General features: G+C 44.8%; 1 protein-coding gene across 6 annotated transcripts; it reads right to left on the bottom strand.

Moving 5' to 3' along the window:
• Positions 1-242: 242 nt before the first annotated feature.
• Positions 243-24840, bottom strand: axin1 (axin 1). Of its 6 annotated transcripts, none has more exons than XM_030349297.1 (13): positions 24703-24840; positions 20987-21133; positions 20379-20411; positions 17765-18826; positions 15179-15319; positions 14486-14582; positions 12522-12659; positions 9861-10222; positions 8978-9133; positions 7896-8108; positions 6558-6665; positions 3918-4067; positions 243-2759 (listed from the first exon to the last, which is right to left on the bottom strand). In XM_030349297.1, exons 4-13 carry the CDS (start codon positions 18745-18747, stop codon positions 2633-2635), a joined length of 2475 nt encoding a protein of 824 aa, XP_030205157.1. In that variant the 5' UTR covers positions 18748-18826; positions 20379-20411; positions 20987-21133; positions 24703-24840; the 3' UTR covers positions 243-2632. The 6 variants fall into 6 exon arrangements, with proteins under 6 accessions (XP_030205157.1, XP_030205148.1, XP_030205175.1 ...); XM_030349288.1 differs by lacking the exon at positions 24703-24840 and adding an exon at positions 23866-24035 and having other exon boundaries at positions 20987-21167; XM_030349315.1 differs by lacking the exon at positions 20379-20411.
• Position 24841: the final 1 nt, after the last annotated feature.

The raw sequence follows: 24841 nt of genomic DNA, 5'->3' as shown, positions 1-24841 counted from the left end.
TTAAAACTGCCTGGTAAGTAGAAATATCTTGTCCGTCAAAAAAACGGCATATATTATAGTTATTGCCTTGATTTAAAATATGATTCATCTTAGTAAGATTTACTTTTTTTCCATACAGTATAGGTATTCTTGAGCACGGTAACCCATATACCTGCTCCTTAATGGAATTCACCTTAATTCTTTGGCTTTTTTAGAAACGTGTCTTGAATGAGAAGCAGAACACATGAGAAAGGAAGCCTCTACAGGGTAGTGAATGTGTTTTATTGGGCTGGTGGCTTATGACATTTGAAAATGATACATATATACATAGAAAACTGCAGTGTGACCAATGTCAAAATAAAAATATAAAGCTATTTCCTGGTTGAAAAAATCACATAGACACCATAAAGATCAAAATGAAGGCACTGATGTTAATTATATACATAACATTGCTTTTTTAGAAAGGAGGGGGCTTAAAATGGAGGGAAGCTTTCACAGTTGCTCATTAAATTCTCAAACCCTCTGGAACACAAAGAACACAAACAAGAAGATTAATTCAACAATACATTTAGTTGTGTGCACCGAGGATGATCATCATGATCGCTTTATGAGACATAACACACCGTATGTGTAAAAATATTCCGGTTAAAAATGTGTAATAAATATTCAAAACAAACAATCCCCTAAGGAAGGAGATACCCCTTACGTTAGACATCTTGCGAAAAAACATGAAACAATACAGCACTTGGATTTAAGGTCCTCTGCTCTGAAATGCCATGGCATGAAAACACGATGCCTTAAGTTACCGCTGGCTAGGTTTCTGTAGAACAGATGTGAAAAATACTTGAATGAAATTGTGGCCCTTTGGGATTCTGTTTTTGTCCGCCATAGTGTGCAATAACCTAGGATTTCCCCTAGACGTATGAACAAACAACATAACCAAGCTTATAATGCCAGAGGATGACCAACATGTACATAGGTTCTTCAACACATAATATTTACTGTATGACAAAAAAAATACATAGATCACTATGGATTCAAACAAATACTACGTCTATTTGGAGCAACCCCATAAAAAAGGATTGTGTACATTAATGGTATTTCAATGCTGCACTATCTGCTTTTATGAAATGTGATATTATTTTTAAAATATATTTTTTAACCGCTTCCTATAGTGACTCCTAGGCTCTATGACATCATAAACCAGCCGTCACAATGGTAAAAATGATGAGAATGCATGTATTACATCGAAATCCCTTGAATGTTCATGCCAGTGAGCAACAATGATAAAGATATTGACAACGATAATGCATAACACGCGTGAATCTCCCTAAAAACCTAAAAACCGCAGGCATATTCAGGGCATCAAAGTGCCCCCATTCTTTTTCAAATCAAGGCTGGCTTTTCTTGCATGCAACCAAATAATACTACATTGAAAATAACCAAACCCCCGCATTTCCTCTCACCACCTCTCATCAGTCATTAGTAATCTAGACCTGTCCACCAAAATGTATAACTTTATTGCAATGAGAAATCCTTTATTTTAATTCAGGGAAAAGGCCTTATCATGTCTGATTGTACGGTACTTCTTTATGGGCTCTTATGAGCTAAACCCTTACAATGTTGAACTAATGTAGGTGATGAAACATAAAACAAATTCTAATCAGGCTTTTTTTTTACTGCCAAAATACAAAGGACATTTATACAAATGTATACATTCGCTTGTAATTTTCCGTCAACAGTTTTAGAAACTACAGCTTTTTTCCGGCTAGATTACATTCTACGGTAGGTGTTGCAGGTAAAAAATCTATCAAAGTGCATGCCAAAATAGATCTGATGGATGTGCTTATACATGTCACCGACAGAAAAAGGAAAAGCCTTTAAATGGCTTGAATAGAGAAAGATAGAGAATACGGTGTTCCCGGTTCATTCGGAAGATTGATTTTTGCAAATACAGTGCAAATTTTTACTTGGCCCGGGGGGTCAGGTTAACAAACACTGAAAGTGCAGCCTAATGAAATATCACTCGGTGGGTGCTCTGAATGTTAAATGCATTTTAAGAGCAAATCCATAAGAGCTGGCTGTTGCAAGGCATGTTCAATCATCAATGTTGGAGACCCTGTATTTGTTCTACAGGCACTGTACCCCATGCTTCCAAATCACTGAAAATTACAGCTTTCTTCTTAAATACTTAAATATATAAAACTTTGTCATTCCTTCTTTTTTAAAACAGACACTGTACAGATCTGGTACCAATACATATAAAAAGAAAAATTACAAGTGCGTTTACTTTAGAAAGGATACCTTCCAGTTGACCATATAAAAATATGTAGCCTTAGTAGCAGTTTTTTGTCCTCTGCTCCACTAGCATATCAATATGATGCTACATCTCTCTATGCAATAACGAGAATACCTTGATTTTTTAATTCAGCCCAAAGTCTTTCCTCTTGTACCACTTGCTGCCGCACTCCGCATTAAGGACCCCTTGATTCAATCCCACTAGTAGCCCCTACGAACCACTAGCAGCTTGTTATTATCTTATCGGTCCCATTCCCACTTTCCTGCACCTCTCACTCTAAAAAACACTTTCTCTCTCCCGTCCAACTTCTCGCTCGTTCCATCAGAAACGTACACTGTACGTCTTGATTCGGACTCAGTCGATCTTTTCAACTTTACCGATAATCTTCTCTTCGAAGATGGGCAAAACGGCGTGATCTTCACGCACTTCCTCGAAAACCACCCCGCAATCAAACTCGTCGCTTAACTTCTTGAAATAAAACCTGGAGAAAAAAAAGGAAAGAAAGTTATCTCAGTTTATTTCGATTTGCGTATTTGTGGAGTACATAATCATTTATGTCACTGTGTTTCTGAATTTGAATGAGATTTTAGCATCACATATTTTAGCAATTACGTCACACATGTAATTTGCATTTTAAATGTTCACATTAATCAAAGAAACTGATGCTCTCAACAACGCGGATGCTACTGGGTCAGAGTGTGATAAGCTAAAACACAGCATGAATCTAAGACTTAATTTGTCTGAAGATTTTGCCAGAAATAAATGTCATGTGTTAGGGTGCATTATCAGTTGGTCGCCCTGTACCTGTGACACCTGGGTCAAGATCTGATCTTAATAAAGTTAAGTAGAGCGAAGATAGAGAGGTTTTGGTAGAGGTAGGTTTAATCTGAGTCTCCAAATAAAAACAATTTAACACAGGCATACCAACAAAAAAATGAAAATATAAATTTGATGTGACACAAACCGGTGGAAATGTCGAGGGCCGATTGTTCAATTTTGTAATTTGGCCCCTCTATTGAAAGGTCAGGACTAATATAATTGAATGATATCAAGTCTAAGCATCGCAAATGTATCATCCTTCATATGCCATAATTAGAGTTCTTATGATACATGGTATGTGTAGATATTTTGACCTGAAAAATATGGTGATAAATACACAATAAAGCACAGGTTTTGCATGCTTATAAGTCTGTTATGGGTTGGCGTTGAATTTAGCCAACAATGGTTATGATGGAGTAAAAGTGGAGTATCGTATGGTTTTAGGGATTTGCTTTCTCACGTTGTTGCTCTTGGGGTGAGGGGTGGGGCCCGGATACGGGCACTCTCAGAAAGAAGAGATGAATGCCTTGTTTCCACCGAGGTACGGTTCGGTACAGTACGGTCGGTGCGGCTCGTAGCGGGACAGCTCGGTTTACGCTAAATCCGGCTTGCGTTTCCACCGCCGGCAGTACCCTTATGGTAGGGCGGGGTTTAAGCCCGATGGCCGAAAAATAGGTACGGCTCAGCACGTTTATTTTGGGACCCTGCCCAACTTTTCGCTGATATAAGCTACCGTGCCGCACCGTACCGCACAGAACCGTAACACACGACTCGGTGGAAACGCGGCATAAGACACACACACATACTCTGCAGTTTGTACCTGTAGCTGCCTCTCTTGGTGAGCAGCTCCTTGAACTGACCCAGGGTGACCACCCGGCCCTTCACGGACGTCCGGTAGGGGATGGGTTCTCCACAGAAGTAGTAGGCCACCGTGGTGTTCTCGCTCGGCTGCCTCCTCGCCGCTTTGTGTCTGGAAGAAAGTACGACAAATACCGTAAAACATGGGATAAAAGTGTGGCGATATTTATCTGTCTAAAAGACGGATATAGAAGTATAGATAAGATAGATGGATAGATGGGTTGATACAATAGACACTATAAATAGATGTATGCATCCAGCTGCAATATGACACGTCCAATTATACCTCTGGTGTGACTTCTCAGTATCACCTCACAGAGCTTGTTTCAATGTAGGGAGCACTATTATTATTATCAGACAGGCCTCTCCCTCTTCCTCTCTCTCTCTCTCTCTCTCTCCCTCCCTCTCTCTTCACTCCTCTCTTCTCCTCCATCTCTCCATCTCTCTCTCGGTCTTCGTCTGTCTCTCTCCCTCTCCGAGTCACGGCACAGTAAGTAACAGAGCATCTGTGTTATTACGAGCATAAAACAGGACAATAAAACACAATATCGGGGAAAGCATCACTGACGACTACCCACAGAAAGGCTATAACCGAAGCCGCATGCATGACTGAAGCATCCGTTATTGAAATGCATTATGCGTGTCTAACCGAATATTTATTTCCCAACATATAATTTCCCCATAGCCCGACCCACAGATGACAGGAAGCCCCCCGAGGACCTGGGAACAATTAACGATAACATCTGATAGAATGCCTCTAGATTGAACCCGATGCCGCTGTTTGCTTCACATAGTACAGTGGGTGCTAATGGGATTGAAAGGTCACTCAAACTGTGTATTTTGACATTCCGTGATAGCTCAATGCATAGGCTTAGTGTGGCAAGCTATGGCAGGCTTTGTTGTTTGATTCAAATCGGTCCAGTTGTTATGGTTGTTTGGCACATTTCTTTGGTGCAAAAATGTAACTGATAACAACAGTGTTGCAAAACTACTGCAGTGAATACACTTAGATCAAATTTGTTAATTTGTGCACGACAATTAAAAGGCTTTCTAGTGCCATTGTGCAAGCAGAACGTAAGAAATCAGCCCTGAAGATGAATTCTAAGAATGTGGTTTGATCCAACATGAAAGAAAATTGATTTTATCTACCTGCCAACAGTTTGCATACATGAGTCAAGGGGTCAGAAACGAATCGATCTCAGCCATTCTGAGCTGCTGTTACAAAATGAGAAGCTGTCCTTGTGCGAATTGAGCTCCTTTTAATATTTCTATGAACGATCAGAGAATACATAGCCCAGCTATCCAAGGTTGTGAATATGTTTTTTAAATTGACTTGCTGTTACCGCGATCTAATAACACGGTGAGTCCAGTTGAGTACATAATTATCTACAAACATGCGCCTTAATGGCTTCTGCTTGAATGCAATGCAGTGGTTATTCAGTAAACACGGGGCACATCGTGATGTGTTTACCACAAGCCCAGCTCCCGTCCAGAGGGAACAGTCCAGTGTAACCCACACGATACGACGCGGTGACGACAGTGAGCAGGTCAGACATCTTCATCTGTAAATGTTGAAATATCCACCATATTTTTACCTCCACCCGCTAGTGCATTAAAACCATGTGGGCGATACGCCTCGAAGCGACCCGGGTTATATTCTGACCAGCGATCCTTCAAGGCCTCTCTCCTGCCCTATGTCCAACTCCCACGTCTCTCTTCACTGTTATAATATAATATATACTGTATATAAAACATCAATATGATATAGTTCAGAAAAAAAAATATATATCATTGTTAATTCTTTTTACCACTGCTGCCTCTTCCCTTCCACATGGGAAAGGCATCCTGCTTCATCAACATGGTCGTTTATATTCAGCAGGAACAGGGTTCTCCTGAATAAGCGTAGAGTGCATACATATTGCAGTACAGGGAACGGCTTTTAGGAAATTGCTTTCCATTGTGTGAAGGGTCCACACCACCGAAAGTCATAAGAAAAGTAATCAAACCACTAGCACATGAAACAGCCCCAACTACAGTCGAGTGAATGAGCTGCTGTGATCACCCATCAAGGATTACTTTCAGTGTCTTTGGACAAACCACAAGGTAAAGCTAAAGACAGAGCAGGCGGCTGAGAGAGGTGGGAGCTTTGAACTACGGCATGGGGGGGGGGGGGGGGGGGGTCATGTGACCAATGATATTGGGGGTGGTCATGTGATCTATGACATCGGGTTGGGGATAGGGTTCATGTGATCTACGACACGGGTGGGGGGTGGGGGTCGTGTGATCTATGACACGGGGTGGGGGGTGGGGTTCATGTGATCTATGACACAGGGTGGAGGGTGGGGGTCATGTGATCTATGACACAGGGTGGGGGTTGGGGTCATGTGATCTATGACACAGGGTTTGGGGGGCATGGGTCATGCGATCCATGACACAGGGGTGGTCATGTGATCCATGCCAAACGGATTGATCATGTGATCTCATGGGCGGTGGTCATGTCGGCTATGACGGGGGCGTCCTAGGTGACCAATGACATAAGGAACCAGGGTGGGCGGTGGATCGGGGGTGGGGTACGGGGTAGGAGGCGAGGAAGGGGACGTACTCAGGCTCGGAGAGACTGCAGTCAGAGACGGCGGGCACCTCGTCCAGCGGCGGGAACAGGGCCGGCCTGATGGCCGTTCGGCCCCTCTGGATCACCTCCATCACATACCTGGGGGGGACCGCAGACCCCGCTGGTTAGACACAGCCCCCGTCTAACCCCACCGGCAGCACCGCGCCCAACACGCCTCACGCTGCTTTGATCCCGCCTCCGACACGAGGATGAACAGTATGTGACTGACAGCAGGACCCGACCAATGGGAGAGTGGCTCGGTATATAATCCAAGGGAGAATGGTCTTACTCCGCACTGGCATTGTTCACACTGCAACCCAAAAGTGTCCCGAACCCAAAGGTGGTTTCCTCATATGTGACAAAGATTAAATTTCTTTCAAAAAATTTGTACAGCACAAATCACAAGGGATCTGAAGGGAAACCTTCATTTGTGGTCCAAAGGGTAAGAACCAGGTCAGATTTTTAGCAACGCTACCTGTCAATGCCTGAACAGTCATATCAGAATTCATGCAACTTTATTTCACTGCACTGGTAGGAGTCGCCTGGGGAAAACAAACTTGGAGCACAGCTGCGATGGAGGGGAACAGACAGTAGTAGTAGTCCTTCACAGTACTGATTGTTGTTTAAAGTAGCCCTTGACATCCTGAAGTTGCTGCTCTAGTGAAGCCTTCCACACAATGATCCCAGTGCTCTCGTCTCCAACTCTGCGCCCACACACACACGCTTTTCAGTACAGAAGTTGTAGCCATCGCTCCACAAAGAGCCGTACGTCTTTGTTATCGTCGTTTCGGACTGTGAGCAGTTACCACCAGCCTCTGATATTGGCCACATTTAAAATATAACGCAAACAGCCAAACAGAAAAAAAACAATTCCAAGCAATAAATCTTAATTGAGCACTCCAGTTTGCAGTGTGAACGGAGCCAAAGAGACGCCGGTATTACAGTATTGACAAACATCGACCCAACGCAAGGGGGTTTACGGACCCTTTACGTCCTTGCGGACCCTCCTTGCGTCCCCCGCAAGGGCCTGACGTGCGCCTCCCAAAAATGTTAACTGTGTGTCGAGGCGACGCAGCAGCAAGGGCTGTGATTGGTCCGCTCGCTAAAACCCGACGAGGAGCCAACACAGGTTCACGACTGCGTCGAAGCAACGGCCACATCGTCTGCGTTGTGACGACGTGGGGCCGTGACTAATACCTTAACACTGCGTCGGCTCGGCGCTTCGATGACTCCCGGTTGCGTCGTCACAGGGATGAACCATTGAATGAAACAAGAATGGAGTAAACCCCGGTGAGACCAGTCTCACCGGGGTCTCCCCGCCCTCCTCACCTCTGCTTGGGCTGGGCGGCGGCCGTGGCTCCGCCCCTGACGCTCTCCTCCTCGAGCCGCCGGCGCACCTCCTCCAGCTGGGTCAGGGGGTTGGGCGCCAGGTTGGGGGGCATGGTGGGGTCCTGGATGAAGGGGTGGGACGGCCGCGCGCTGCCGACGGCCGCGCCGGTGCCGCCGCCGTCGCCGTTGCTGTTGTTGTTCCCTGCGGCGCTTCTGGGAACACAACGTCGTTTGTTTGTCCTCCCTGCAGTGAGTGTGTGTGTGTGTGTGTGTGCGTGTGTGTGTGTGTGTGTGTGTGTGTGTGTGTGTGTGTGTGTGTGTGTGTGTGTGTGTGTGTGTGTGTGTGTGTGTGTGTGTGTGTGTGTGTGTGTGTGTGTGTGTGCGCTCACACTTAATGGAAAACAGCAGAAACCTCACCACTCAAGATTCAAATTATGTATTTATTTATTTTTCGCTTGCATGCTGGCAAATATTAGTTTATCGTGCATTTGTTGTGTGCCTTTCGTTTATTGGGCTTTTCATGGAAAATAGAAAGACGACAAAAACAACGCTTCCAAAATAAGAAACCCCATCATTCTCTCTTCTCTAGCTCTCTGTGGGTTCACCATTATAACCACCTTCCCTCAGGATACACAGATACAGGTCACTCCTATTCAAAACCACTCTCTCTGTCTCTGTGCCAATGACTCTCACTCACAAACTCACTAAATCTTCTCTGGGTATCACAATCTGTCTGTCTCTGTCTCTCTTACTCACTGACAAACTCACTCTCTAACTGACTTTCTCTGTCTCTCACTCACTAACAAACTCATGCCATCTCTCTCTCTCTCTCTCTCTCTCTCTCTCTCTCTCTCTCTCTCTCTCTCTCTCTCTCTCTCTCTCTCTCTCTCTCTCTCTCTCTCTCTCTCTCTCTCTCTCTCTCTCTCTCTCTCTCTCTCTCTCTCTCTCTCTCTCTCTCTCTCTCTCTCTCTCTCTCTCTCTCTCTCTCTCTCTCTCTCTCTCTCTCTCTCTCTCTCTCTCTCTCTCTCTCTCTCTCTCTCTCTCTCTCTCTCTCTCTCTCTCTCTCTGCGGCTGTCACTCACCCGTAGGGGCTCCTCTTGTGCCGGCCTGACTCCTTCTCTCCCTCCATCATCCACAGCAGGATCTTGTGGTTCCGCTCCAGCTCCTCCGGGGGTCCCAGTGGGACGTCCTCTGCCTTCTTCAACGCCCGCTTGCACAACGCCGCTGAGCCTTTCGTGCTAAAACATGTGACCAAAAGAAACTCATTTAAGAACATGTTGATGGGGGAAGAACATCTACCCATCGATACGATTCATTGGCATTGTCTCATGTTTATATCATCTTTTATGCGCATTATATCAAATCTTTCTTTTTCGTGCATTTAGAACAAGGAATGCTTGTTAAACATTCCATTTCTCTCCCAGTATTGATCTCGTACACCTTATTTCCCCTGAGCAAGGATGAATGTGTAAGAGTGCTGCCTGACTGGCAATCTACAGTATGTATCTATCTATTTGCCTCGATTTATCTATGTATATCTGTCTATCTATCTTTCTATCTAACTATATATCTATTTGACCAATCCGTCTGTCTGTCTATCTAACAGTCTATTTCTCTGTCTGTCTGTCTGTCTGTCTGTCTGTCTGTCTGTCTGTCTGTCTGTCTGTCTATCTATCTATCTATATCTCTCTCTGTCAGTCTGTCCGTCTGTCTATCTAACTGTCTATCACTCTCTCTGTCTGTCTGTCTGTCTGTCTGTCTATCAGTCTATCTTTCTATCTATCCGTCCCTTTGTCTGTCTTTGACAATCAATCCATCCATCCGTCCATCCATCCATCTGTCCATCTATCCATCCGTCCGTCCGTCCGTCCATCTATCCATCCATCCATCCATCCATCCATCCATCCATCCATCCATCCATCCATCCATCCATGAACCTAAAGCAGAGTGACGCTCGCGGCCCACCTGTGGCCCCCAGGGTCCAAGGAGACCGTGCTCATGCCGTCGGCGTAGTTGCGGCTCTTGGAGGCGTAGAGGTCCACGCCGCCGTCCCCCTTGGGGGCGTGTCTCCCAGCGGAGGAGAGGCCGTCCGGCGAGCGGGACTGGACGGGGGAGTGCCGCCCCGTGCCGGGGGTCTGGCCCCCGGGGGTCCGCATGACCCGCTGCACGTGGTCGTCCAGGATGCTCTCGGGGTTCTCCTCGTGGGCGTCGCCCAGCAGGAGGGCATAGTGGGCGTGGCCGTGCGGTGGCGGCTGCTGGCAGTGGGCTCCCGCCCCCGGCCTGTGATTGGCCGGTGGTGCGGCGTGGCTTTCGAGGTCGTCGTCCTCCTAGACGATAATAAAAATAACAACGAAAGAGTCTTTCTTTATAAACGGAAAGATATTTGGATATTTGTCAAAACAAATAATTTTGAAACCTTTATAACAACGTTTTTCTGAAAGACTTTGCTATAGAAACTGATACTTATTTTTAACTCATGACCACAGAAGTAATTATAAACCCTTTTTTCTACTTATTTTAGGCCTTCTATTAAGACAAATGCCACCAAACAATGCTGCGATATTCAATGTTATAATCACTGTAGCCTGCAGATGTCAGATTTTCACCCCCTGTTCGTGCCGTCCGCCATTGTTCGTGCCATCCGCAATTGGTTGTTTGGGAATTTGGAGGTGAAACTATTTTAATTAATAAGATGTGAGTTTTATTTTTACTCATGCACACAGAGGATGTGAGAAGAGGATGATAAACAGGGCCCCCACTTTCCCGTTGCAATACGGCACATCAGGGCCAATATTGAAATTCATTCACTCGTAATTATTAATAATACTGCCTGTTAACACCGACACTGAAAAATGAATCACATCTGCACGAGGCCCGTGTTTGGGAGAGTGGAACTAACAGGTGGTTAAAAACAAGCAAGAAGGGTTATGACAAAGAGTCGCGCTGCCTGCTTCTTGGGAATATGATAGACGATCTGAAGAGATTTCAATATAAATATTATGATTGTCCCGACAGAATGGCACATTTACCAAAGTCCACGTGAAACCAACACGATAGTGTAGGACTTTAAATCATTCTGCACTCCTTAAGCGATTGCCATTCTACTATATCCATCTGTTTGACTTCTTGTTGGAGACGTCAAGATAACAGGGACTGAAGAATAAGTGGGTTTTGAGTTACACATTCACTTCAAAGACCAATGGCGATAATGGATTTCATGCTTAATTCAATTTTTTTAACCAAAATTTGATTACATTTAGACAAGGGCTGCTGGCAAACCGCCAGATATGAGTTTACTAATGATTGTGCCGGATGCACACGAGCCACTCGGCCAGAAAGGAAAATCATTGATTTGAAGGAAAAAGAGAATCTCAGCAAAGTTCATGTACTTGATCCGTTTCTAAGATATGTAAATGACAACTTGTGTTCGATTTTCTTTTGCCTGTAGTTGTAGCAATGTTGCATCTGAGGCTGGATGCCAACGGCTCTGAAAATCTCTGCTTTGGGGTTGACTACTGAGGCACATTTCCATTTTGTTTCAAAACACACAAAAAACATTTAATGGAGGTCCAATCGAGATCAAAAAGGCAGTGGAGTACATTAGGCTAACAAAACACTGAGAGAGAGGGTCTAATTCCAGAGATGAAGCAGTCGTTGGCAGAACTAAAACACAACGATGAAGGACTTCATAGCCAAAGGGTTCATTGTGTTTTTTTTGTGTGTTATTCATTATTTCATTGTAATACATTTGGGTCCCTGTGGTAATTGCTGAGTGAGTTGTTGGCAGCATGAGAGGAAAACTTATAATCAGGACACACACTGGTTTTTAACTGTGGTTAAGTGACCCTGAGTCCTTGAGAATGATTGGATTGTAGTTCTGGGAGAACGCAAGGTTGGCTCCAATTTTCGTACAGTAGTGGTGTAACACAACCTTCAAATGAAAAGATCAGATCGCTGCACTGACAGGCAGTATATTTGGATACACTGCATGTCGTTGTAGGTCCATCCGTCTACCTTGTATACATTGAAGAATGTATACAAATTGAAGATTGTCCACTATTTTCCAGTGCTTGCTGGGAGCTGCTTTAACCAATTCAGCCTTTTTTCCCCCCTGTCATCTCATGGTAGACACTTGTTTGGAGTCCAACAGTTTGCGGTTCATCAATAATGCATCATGACATCACCAAGGCATTCCCACTGGGCCCCCATGCAGTGTAAGGAAACGCACATGAACCCAGATTTCTACAACATATTGGCTACTGTTATCCATCAGATTTCCTGCAGGGCAGAAAAAAACCACCACAACCAACCACCACGTCGCATTGAGTGGTCGGCTCCCTGACACACACACGCACGCTCGCACGCGCACGCGCACACACGCACGCACACACACACACACACACACGCGCACGCACGCACGCACGCACGCACGCACACACACACACACACACACACACACACACACACACACACACACACACACACACACACACACACACACACACACACACACACACACAAACATTCACTCAAAATACCAGCAGCTAGAAGTCGAGTGGAAGCGCTCTGATTTCTCGGAGACGGGCCGAGAGCCTCTGGGGAAATGAAGCGGCGCCCGCTCCTTACCAGCCGTACTCTCCTGAGCCGCTCCTCCAGGCGCTCCTGGGCCTCCCGCTCCCGCTGCACCGCCTCCAGCCTGCTGATGAGGTCCGCCGCAAACCGGCCCGGCTCCACGTGGATGTCCTTTGGTATCCGATGTGTGCGCTGCAGGGGGGAGCCAAACGACACGCCGTCGGCTTGTTGTCGGACCGATCCGGTTCGTTTCGTTTTTGTAGCGCAATTTCGAGACCACCCCAAAGCCTTCGACATCGTGAGGGTGTGTGTGTGTGTGTGTGTGTGTGTGTGTGTGTGTGTGTGTGTGTGTGTGTGTGTGTGTGTGTGTGTGTGTGTGTGTCTCTGTGTGTGTGTGTGTGTGTGTGTGTGTGTGTGTGTGTGTGTGTGTGTGTGTGTGTGTGTGCGTGTGACACCCCATCCAGTAGCAGTGTGTAGCACCCAGAGCTAGGCCGCTACCCACGCAAATCCGCCAGAAGGTGTGAAACACCTTTTTTGCAATAGTAATGGTAATTCTGTTTTTTACTAAACACAGGATATAGTAATATATCACACATTGTGATATGCACAATGCACAATTTGTGACAAATATATCCCACCTCCTCTGACTAATGACTTCATACAGCTGCATAGCACATAGCTACTTCATCCTACTTAGTCCCATCGCGTGCGTCTATTACCAAGCTAAAGTGCCGGTCGTTCTTGAGTGTGATCCAGAAATCTGCTTTCATCAGTCAAGAATAAACAACGGTTGACCTTTGCTGAGCGGCCGGCTAACCGTTCACGGTTCATATGCAAGGCGAGGAGGCCACTTCATCCCTCTCACTGAGGTCAGCCCCCTGGGTGGGTGTGTGGGCGCCATGTCGGGCTCATCTGCCAGGTTTAACCTTCTTAAGGTTGAACCTCCAGTCTTATTCTGCTTGTGGAGGCGGTCGCTCAATGCACGACAAGCCGCGCGACTGGGTCGCCCTTTGCACCCTGGGACGCAACCTCTGCAAGCGATGGAGATTGGCCAGTGGCCTGCGTCTCATGGAATGACCTTGCCGACGACTGAAAATGTCCAAGAATGGGTCGATGCTCTGTTTGTACATTGTTCTTATTCAAATTCGCCTCCGTGTCGTGAGGCATGTGCCTACTGAGATATTTGATCGGTTATTGTACTGATTTGTGAATAGTTATAAAATACCAAGAGTTACAAACCTTCCAAACCCAACGGAAACCGGATGATAATAAATCATGAATTATAAACCAGAAATATCATAACCACCGATTGTCGATTACATGCGTTTTCAAACCCAGCGGATCAAACTCATTAGATGTGATAGGTATTGAGGTGGTTTTTATTCAGATCCAAAGGAAGCGCTGGGGTCATGAGAGGGACGCGTGCTCTCCGATATAGGCAGTCGATGCGCTGCGCATCCTAATCGGGTAGAAGAAAAAGCGGTTCACTCCCGGGACTAATTAAAGCTACTGTTCCCTTACCGGGGGGAAGAGGGACGAAGAAGAGGAAAAAGGAAAATTATAAGAAAAGGATAAAAAAAAATTGAACAGGATAAAATAAGAACATTTGGAGCGGAACAGCAGAGCTACTGAGTCCCCACTTCCAAGTGCGCTGGGTACACACAGCTTAACAGAGGTAACACTCCTGACAGCCCTCTCTTACGCCAGCAGCAGCAGCTATTCTTACATCCATCACAGCTCCGCTGCTTCACGCAAGAGCTTACACCTATGAGCATGCTCTTCAACGTTGGCGGCGGTGGTGATGGTGCAGGTGGTGCAGAATGAGAGACGTACGTGTGTGTGTGTGTGTGTGTGTGTGTGTGTGTGTGTGTGTGTGTGTGTGTGTGTGTGTGTGTGTGTGTGTGTGTGTGTGTGTGTGTGTGTGTGTGTGTGTGTGTGTGTGTGTGTGAGTGAGACAGAGGGTTGGGCGGGTGAGGTTTAGAGAGAGGGAAAGGGATTGAACCTCCGAAATAACTCACTGGAATATGAGGTAAAGGCACTCTCCCGTTTGCTTTGGCGCTCTCGTGCATCTCGCGCCGATGCTGCTTGCGGTTTCGGTAGGGTGGAACCCCGTCTCTGGGATAAAAAACAGCAACAAACAAACAAACAAACAACAAGAGGAAGAAAAAAAGACATTTTCCGTGAGACGTGCGTTGGAAATAAACATTGCCAGTAATTGCAACGGAGGTGCGAGTAACATACATTCAATCACTAGTTCAGAGCATTTTCATTGCTATGAATGAATACATAGAAGCCAAGATCCTTCAGGTTCAATCTATAAAGGAGGAACCGTTTGATATTGAATCCATAACAACAGCATTCATGATAATCGGAGCGTTGAGTGTTCCCGTTCTAGTGTCAGAATCTCCTGTTGAGGAGTCAGGAGTTGCTACAATATAATGGCCCATAACTAGCAACAGAAGACAACTGCTAACCGCCACTAATGGGTTCAGTGTTTCAAAGCGCGACGCGGCAGAGGAGAACGGGAGCAGGTAGACACTCTGATGGCGCCTCCGCTCATTTTCCGCGACATGAATTCTCGCTTACAGCTTTGTAAAACTCCTCTGAGGGGGGGGAAATAAAAGGTTGAGGAGCGAGCAGCGATGGATGCCATTAACCTCTGTATAGCACCTGTAAGTGGGCGCACGTGTGCGTGTGAGGAGAACACTCACAGACTGCTATCGGTGAGGGAAATGGTGTCTGCGTCGCTGGACATGCTCTGCTGCTCGCTGTCGTTGGCGCTGGCGGCGGGGGCCATGGCGTAGCCGCTGTTGACGTAGTACGGCAAGGCGGGCTCTGGCCATGCTGCGCATCTGGAGGAGAACCACAAACAGTAAACAAAAACATTAGAGGCAGATTTACACTTGGTTGTTAGGTTTCATAACACGGTTGGTGTTGACATTGACGTAATTCCGCCCGGTGCGTTTTGTAACTTTTCAAGAATGTAGGCAGCTATGAGAATGAATTCAGACAGCAGATTGTTAGATTTTTTCAGTTATTGGGAGCACATGTGGTTAAAGTATAGCTAGAGCTAAGCCTATTGTAAATGTTTCTGTGAAGCAAAAGATCGGCGTCCAGAGCCTGTCAGTGTCCCAACCTACGGAGGTTGAAGAGGAGTCAATGTGTGATAGATAATCAATTATGGGCCAATTAATTGTAATTGAGTACCCGACAGCTGGTTTACAAGAGGGTCGATTCACTGATTGACTCTTATTGACTTAACGTGTTGCTTTTCCAAGTGCCCTGATGGTCTCCACAACAACCCCTTAAATCTAACTTAATCTTAAACTTGCAGCATGTCATTTAAGCCTGTAGGTCTTACTTTTGCACTGCAGTAGACAGTGAAACTTCTCATTGTTATGCTCTACAGACCAAATTAATCCTGAGAAAAACTGGAGAAACCTGGAAAAGAGCAGCCATGGGTACATTGGTTTCAGTCTATAGACACCGAAGTGAAAGGCTACAGTGTGCAAGCTTGAGTTAACTTAACTGCTTCAAATCGATGACCCAACCTTGACCATTTTGAATCCATTGTTGGAAATGTGTAGCAGAAAATGACCTCTAGTTGCACTTGCAGCCATGTGCCTTCATTTTCTGACAATAAAACAGTCACTATCCAAATACAATAGTAGCATAGAGAAATACAACAGCAACACAGAGAATGTCTGACGGTAAACACGCTGCCGGACAAATTGGATTGACCTACGCTGAGACCCATCAGCAGCATTAACAGACATTATGGAAAGTAAAGTAGCTGAGAATTGGCATCTCATGCCCCTTATTTTGGCTACAGTTTTCCAGAAAGCTGATATTAAATAATGCCTCTCCATTTTGTTGTTTCTTTACATACAATCTCGGACAAAATAAATTAATAAAATCAATCCCGACAATTACCACATCATCAAACATGATCCTGCCTAAAAACATTTACCAAAATGATGTAATATCAGAAAAAACAAACATGAGGAATTCAAGTTTTTCTATCGTTTTCATTGTTTTCTTTTCTCTGTGTATCCCCAAAGTAAACAGAGTTATTAATCTCAAAGAGAAGGTAGTGCTCACAAGACACCCGCTTGGCCCAGGATGCTTATGGATTCAGCAGCACAAGCATCACACAGGGAGTGGTGTGGCAGAGGCTGGTCTGAAGGTTATTCACTTAGCAGTATCAGTCTCCCAGATAACCGGATTTAACGTGTGAGAGGAGCACCTGTGGTGGAGCTCTTCAGAGATCTAAGATGCAGCACTTGACCGGAAAGGTTGTTTTTTTTTTTTTATAGAGCCATCCAGAAAAAGCAATGCAACTACAGACAGACCAGAGCTGGAAAAGACTGATAGCAAGTGGACTCTGAGGCTCTCTCAACAAATCAATGCTTCATTTAGACTTAATGAAGCCTATGCCCAGAGGTACTGATGCAGCAAAGTCCAGAACAAGTAGTTGAACTAATTGTTAGTATCATTGTTATTCTTCTTATTACTATGCGTTTGTTCTGACAGCGTTATTGGAACACCTAACAAGAAGTTTATATGAAGCACATTTATGAAAGTACAGGAACAAAACATTGCAAACTAACCAACAAGCAACAAAATGTGTGGATGACAGATCGCATCCGCCCTAGATCCAAGAAAGACTATATAGTCATGATCCAGCCTGAACTTCTCCAGCCTGTCAGAGAAGCTCAGATCCTCAGAACAGCCGAGGTGTAAGTCCCAAATGAATTATGAAATAAACACGCCGCAATCTCACACACACATCTAACACTCCTTTATCAGCAAGCGGAAATCCTATCTAGATCACAGCTGACAGAAATAGACCTGCTCAATTCCTTTCGCAGGGAAGAACAGAGTACATGGTATGAATATGAATCCTTTTTTTAATCAATAACAGTGGCTAGAGCCAATCGTATTTATGGCATGAATTTGAATTGTTTTTCTTTCTATCGATTACAGTCTCTAGAACCAATAACACATAAAGTACAAGGCACGCTCATGAATTACTGAGTGCTCTTGGCATTATTTTGCTCTTATTGGAGTCATTGAATAAAGGCATGTCATGCAAGGTAGATAACCTATGGTATTTTATAGAATTTGATCAAACTAACCTGGAAATAATCCCAGAAGTCCACAGAATGAATTACACAGGCACAAATAAGAAAGCTGTTGTTAAAATAACGTAAAAAAAATAGATTCAGGCCTTAGGAGAGGGAGCAATAGGATTCAGAACAATAGGAGAGGGGAATGAAGGGGATGGGGGGGATCACCTGTACTCCCGAATGTCCTGGAACCTCGAGCTGTTGGCCACGCGCTGCGACGCCGTCTCCGCCAGCAGCCTCTGGGTGACCTGGATGCACGCCGCCGCGGGCTCGCCGCCGTCCCGACCCCTCCTGGACGACTCCCGCTCGGACCGCCACTCCTCGTCCTCAGCCAGCGTCGGCAGGTAGTGCCCCGACGCCGCCACCGCCGCCGCCGCCGCGTTCCCCGGGATGGAGCTCAGGTCAGCGCCGGCGGTTCTCGGGCTCTCGCCTCCGCCGCCGCCGCCACCGCCGCCGCCTTCGCCCGTCGTCCGCGCGTACTCCAGATAAAGGTCCGACTTGAGGAACAGCGGGTAGGCGTTCTCCTCCATGGTGGCCTGGATCTCGGTCTGGGCCTGTTCGAACATGGCCGGGTCCACGTGGAGCTTGGCCACGCAGTCCCGGATGAAGCACTTGGTGGGCGGCTTGATGCGCCGCGACACGATGCCGCTGCCGTCCAGCACGTACTTCCTGTATATGGCCTTGGCCAGCTTCAGCTTCTTCTCCTGGTTGGTGCCGCCGCTGGCCTCCAGCTTGCGGAAGCCGCTGCACGCGAACCAGAAGTCCAGCAGGTCGGCGCAGCCCTCCTGCTTGAGGAAGCGGGCGAACAGGTGGATGCCCTCCTGGTCGTCCAGCAGGGAGTGGAGGGACTCGGCCCACTTGACGTAGGGCGGCGTCGGGGAGGCGCTGCCCTCCGGCTCATAGCCCAGGTCCAGGTCGGGACGCCGCGGCGTGGCCACGGACGACTCGCTCTTAGAGGCGTAGGGGAGGAGGAGGAGGGGGTTGGCGTTGGCGTGCGACGCCGCCGTCGGGCCTCCTTCGCCGAACGCCAGCTCACCTTCCTCTCCCGGGACCGGGGGTCGGGGGGCGTCCTCGGTGAAGCCGCCCCCCGGGACGGCCAGGTAGGCCCCCTTGTCGCGTACGCCTCGCATGGCGACGACCGCGGCGTCCATGCACCACGTCTGCGTGGCGACCACACCACCAGACGACCAGATGCAGAGCTCGGCTTATGCCTCCGCAGTATGTATTCTCCTACAGGGAGAGAACGCAATGAGGTAAGGTTTGGTACGAATCTTGCAAATACTAGGCATGTGATAGTGAACATAACTAACTTTCCCATAAAATAAATACAACTTAAAGCTATGGTAACAAATACAGTACATTTCTTTGCCCTGAAAGTGTTTTTTGCCCGAATATAGGTTTTCATTATCAATAGACCTATTATTGAGAACCATAACTCACGGGAAATATTGCCGTTACTTAGAAATGAATTGTCCACAAGCAATATTTGGTTATGTTGATGTTGACAAGACATCAATAAAATGTTGCTCCTTCTTAACCAGCCTTAAATGTATTCAGATTCTTAAATACTAAGACTTCCCACTCATATAACGGTCACACTGCATGATGACTGTTATGGGAGCATACATCACAACTGTGAAACATGTAAGTATACGTGTGAAAATAAGTAATAGAGAGCCGCAAATGCACCTTTGATATTTGAGTTATGATTCTGACTGCATAACCGGCTACATTACGCTATTTAATCCCAATTTTCAATCCTATAACATTCGTGGTAAGTGCACAGTCTGTGTCAAACAGGGACAGGCTACGGAGTTTACGTTGCATCAGATTTGTTTTTCCCAAAACGCCGGTATCCGCTGTAATTTGGCTACGGCGATTCGGCGTGGCGGGTTTCAAAGTATCACACGGAGAGTTAAGGAAATTATCCCTGCATTACATATACATTACACATCATAAGATACAACTATGACGCATGCAATCAGTCTCATTGTTGACCATCTCAATAAATGCGCCGGAGGAGTCTTCACCTGAACCACACGTGACAATACAATCATGCATTTCTAAATTGCAACCGGCTTATAATACAGTGTGATGCTATAAACCCGTTATCACCCCGTGATCGACTGAAGGACTTGATGTTCGGCGGTATCGGTTCGCTTTGTACGAGTACTGTACTAGCTACACCCCTCTGCTCCTTTGAAGTGTGCCTCACATCACATTCATATCTTGGCCTCTAGAACAGAGTACAACACCAGTGGGTGGGGGAGGGGTAATAGAAACAAACTCTGTACAGACATAGCCGGGCCCTTCTGCAGCCGACCGACAAGTGCACAACTTTGCGAGGCAATGTATTCGTTAATAGCCGCATTGTGTATCCGATACGGGGTTTGAATACACTAAGAATTGTGCCCGTAGACGATTTCGAAACAGTTAGAAGACGCAGAGGTGGAGGGATGCCACTCGATTTCGGGAATTGATTTAGTGCTACATGTACAGCACAGCGATGGCACACACAAACACACACACACACACACGCACACACACGCACACACGTACACAAACACACACACGCACACACGCATACACACACATATACACACACACACACACACACACACACACACACACACACACACACACACACACACACACACACACACACACACACACACACACACACACACACACACACACACACACACACACACACACACACACAAGCTCAGGCTACGGCAATCATAATCTCTGATCTGAAAAAAAAAAGTAATCTATACTTCACCTGTGTAAATCTTCGTGTCGCTGTAACGCGCATCTGGAATTTGAACATGCACAAGTCCCCACAAATAATGTCATATGTAAGAATGGCAAGAGTTTCAAAATAACAAAGACACAGTTCTCCCTTCGCCTTTCCATAGCTGTCTCTAACTGTCTCTCTGTAGCAGGCAGCGGCTACAAAACACATGATCCACAGCGCCCCGCGTGGTCACGGGGTGAATTACACGACGGTTCAAAAATAAGATGCCCATTTAGTTTTGTTATAACTGAGGACATGTCGACAGACACCCCCACCTGCTCACTGCTCAAGGTGATTATATATAGATATTATCAGGGGGTAAAAAACTAGACCGAAATGTATTGATATCTCTACAAAAAGGAAGACGTATGCAACAATTCAAACAAATCTACGCTGACATAAAGAATGTTTTCTCCCGAAACGTGGGGTAAGTTAAATATGCACCAGTAAACATGTGTTTCTTTTCAGTACCATACACATATGTTCCAAATCAGACAAACAAACAAACAAGCAAGAAATGACATTACTGTTCGCCACAACATGCAGACCATACGAGTCAACAACGATTACTACACAATAACAACCAGCCCCACCTTGAGAGGGCCACTGGACTCCGGGCACGCGCCTCCTCCACCAGGACATCCGTCCCCACGTGGTTCCATTGGTGGGTCTTTTAGAGCACCTCGACAGGTTGACATTCTCTCTCACATCCAGTGGTTAGGCGACCAGGGTAAATATTGCTGAAAGAAACTTATATTTTTCATCCATTTGCTCCTGAAAAATAAATTGCAGTTGTGCTTCATAAGGAGTTTTAGGCCTTAGTAATTAGATTCAACGCAAATTATGTATGATGGCAAATAATTATATAAAAATATCTATAGGCCTATAAACCAAAGCAGTCTTGAAACAAAACGCAAAACACATCATGGCTGTTTGTTCAGTTCGAATCCCTTTTTACCGTTGCTAATAGTAAAATTTTCAGAAGAATAGGCTAACCTTTAACCCGTGGCTAAATTTAGATGTCAGACGATTCAATTTATTCTCTCTATCTTTCATGAGATCACCTGTATTAGGCCTAACGTTAGTCAATTCAATGATGTGGTTGAGCATTGCAGTCTGACTTGAGGAATTTAAATTCAACACTAGCATAGTAAGACCTAAAATATAAATTGTATATCATTTTTTCGAAAGCAAAGTAGGTTGCAGTTTCATTTTAAGAACATGCCTTGAGCAGTTTATTGAGTGTTGAGAGTGAACTTTTATTGTAGGCCTAATAATCCTGCAACCTTAATATTCGTTGCTGAATAACTTTCCATTGATGGCATGTAGAACTTTGCATTTCCAAAAGTTTCCTGCCATAACTGACCTAACCTTTTATACATCGAATTATATAGCTTACATAACATTTTTGCAATGTGGGTACACCTGATATGTGAATAGAAATGATCGTAATGACAATGATGGTGATGTTGATGATAATGGTAAAGTTATTTCCCATTGCTTGATGATTGATCACGACAAAATGTTTTTTGAGTGATTACATTACCAGTGGTTTCTATAATAAATTATCAATGTAGGCTTCTTGCATTTTTAACAAGAAAACCATTGAAATCCACTCTCAGCAGTGCTGTATTTTAAATGTGCAAAAACGTCAAATGATGCACATTTAATTACACAACGTACACTGAAATTACACCACAGATCACTCATTGATCAGCATTTGTGGGTATAATTTATTTAGGCATAGGCCTAAAGCAATGCATATTATATCTAACATAATGCAACTGTATACTCTATACTATGTTTTTATTACAATCATATTATATTAATAGTGGACCCATTGGTATAATTTGTATTGTACCTTCATTATAAATATATTATTAAGACAATGCAGTACAGAATTAAACACCTAAAATACTAACAAGTTCTGGAATAACCATCATTAATCTCCCATGGTTACTAACTTTATCCTCATAATTTCCCTTTTTTTTCTAGCCTCCTCAGTCTGATGGACAAAAGACAGGAGGAGCTTTTGGGAAAGACATATTGCTGACCCTCCATGGGTGCTACAGGCCCATGCATCAACCCTGAAGAGCATTATTTTTGAACATGTCAAAAATACATTGTTATCAGCAAGGGGAAGCTTGGACTGGGCCATCCGACAATACCAGCTCAGCATGTCCAAGCTTCCAGCTGTTTAGTCGTAACTGGCACAGTGGTTGGCTTATGAGGCCGTTGGGAGAAACAGGATGTAGGTGAGACTGCACACTGACCACTCATTTACAGGGTCGATGCTAGGATCACAGATAGGCAAGACTTACAAATCACCTCCCCCCCTGCTTTTTCATTCTGCTTCCTGTCTCCCCAAGACAAGGTGGTTCAAATGTACCCCGACCAATTTGAATGGTCATGGGCAGATATGGACCGTGTACTAAATTGCTAAATGCAAAGTAATGTAGTCCTCCATTACATTTCTTTTGGGAATAACAACAACAATAATGGTTTGTTGATCATTATATTTTCTGGAGTTTATGAAGCCCATTAAATTAAAGTACAGCATCGATCAGATTAATTTCTGACAAGATTTTCGTTTAGAAATAAATGTTTAGTTTCTTTGCATTCTTTTGTTCCATCTGTCAATGCGGGCTTACCCCTTTGAGGGCCTTGGCCAAAATAGGCTTAGCCTCGGTGGGCACATTCTGATGAAGCAAATCCTATTAGTTCTATTTGAACAGAAGCCCCTTTTCCTCAGTTCGAAAGTAAAAATAAAACGTGCAACAAAGTGAAGACAACTCCAAAGCTGAGATAACATAACATAAGATAGCTGTTGTTTTCTGAAAACATCTGCAGAGCAAAACGGGCTGTCGTGTTCGATTCAGAGTTCTGTGTTTTTCTCTGCTTTCACTTGCATGAAACAGACATATCAAAAGACATGTCAAAAAGTATATGCTTTAGTCCTGCTGATGTCCTTTGTCCTGACTGACTACAGCAAACAAGCTCATGATTGGAATATTGCACAAAGGATTTAAGTTTGCTGCAAACATTGAGCTTAATTATTAGGCATTCTACATTTGATGGCATTATGTTGTCATAAGCATTTAAAACATAGGATACCAATGTTGTGGTGTCATTAGACCAATGACAAGCTTTTGTCTCGCTGTGCCTAGCTCCGAACAAACCCTTCCACAGAAATTAGTCGTGCATCCACTCAGCTCTTTTTCTGAGCATATCTTTATTGATGTTTATTAGCTTGATCTGGGCTATCAAATCCCTCAAAACTTTTGATATTGTTATCTTTGCCTAAAGAGGATGAGGCAACTCAAACAATATGGAAGTGAAATTAAAACACAGTTTGACAACAAAGGGGACAAAATGAGAACAAACAATACGACCACTGAGTTGTAATCATATATCAAATTATTGAATGACCTGCTGCTATAAAGAACCTAATCATTCCAGACTCAGTATTTACCTTGGTGTGTCGCTCTGTCCTGGCTGTCTTTGTTGTGGTGAAATACAGTGTTCCGACAGCGCGCCTATGAATTCTGATTACATATTCCTTCGTAGCCTGCAGTATATGATCTGCCGCCATCTTTAATCACAAGCCCACCTATCACTGGTTCTTCACTAAGGTCTGTCTGACTGTTTCGGTCCTTTCTCTATTTGTTATGGGGGGAGGGAGGGGGGGGATAAAGCGGGTCTAGTTTCCTCAACCGATCTTCAACAACCATATCGACAAGCTAATGGATCGCTCAGTTTTGGGCTGATTCCGTAATTTCAGTGCACATTTTTATCAGTCGATTTTCTTTCTTTTTTTACAGATGTCAGTGCTGCGATAAACAAATTTGGCTGTTTTCACATCATCTCCTGGTCTGTATACTGGGATATGGAATACTTCCCTCGATTAGGATTGTTACACCATACATTTTGACAGAAATATATGGAACAATTCACTTAAACGCTGCAAAGATTAACTTCATTGCCCAATCCTTACAGTGAATGTTGCGTTGATATGCAATCAGAACTCGTGTTGGAATGATTGTTTTTTCTTTGATGCCAATATGCTCTAATAAAAACAAGATAAATGTATAGATATATATCTATATATTTATAGATATAGATATTTATATATTAAAATAAATAAGTTTCATCTGAATGTTTTCCCTTCATCTCACACCATTGAAGTTAGTGTGGGGAGCTCACTTGAAGTTCATAGATGAAACACAAATCCATATCTTGATGGTTGCCACTGCCATGCACTTCAGGGGAACAATAAGAATAGTTGAGTCTCAAAATGGCAGATGCTCACCTGCTGTGCGGGTCTGGGGATAAAATCCCTGGCGACCGCCATCACTTGTAGAGGTCCCGCGTTACCCACAGTTCCTTGTGTCTTCTCATATAATTCTCCCCATATTGTTGACCTGTTCCCAAATCTTCCTAGTATGAAA

This window comes from Gadus morhua, chromosome 2 (genome assembly GCF_902167405.1).
Source record: "Gadus morhua chromosome 2, gadMor3.0, whole genome shotgun sequence".
NCBI classification, from domain to species: domain Eukaryota; kingdom Metazoa; phylum Chordata; class Actinopteri; order Gadiformes; family Gadidae; genus Gadus; species Gadus morhua.
The sequence above is the reverse complement of the archived record's forward strand: the minus strand, read 5'-3'. Positions and strand labels throughout refer to the sequence as shown.

Bases quoted from the DNA above. Each gene is read 5' to 3' on its own strand.
- axin1 (XM_030349297.1), bottom strand. From the start codon at position 18,747: ATGGACGCCGCGGTCGTCGCCATGCGAGGCGTACGCGACAAGGGGGCC. The intron at 9,134-9,860 runs GTGGGCCGCGAG...CACATGTTTTAG, and splicing joins TTGGACCCTGGGGGCCACAG to CACGAAAGGCTCAGCGGCGT. The intron at 2,760-3,917 runs GTACAAACTGCA...TTTTTTCTCCAG, and splicing joins ACCAAGAGAGGCAGCTACAG to GTTTTATTTCAAGAAGTTAA.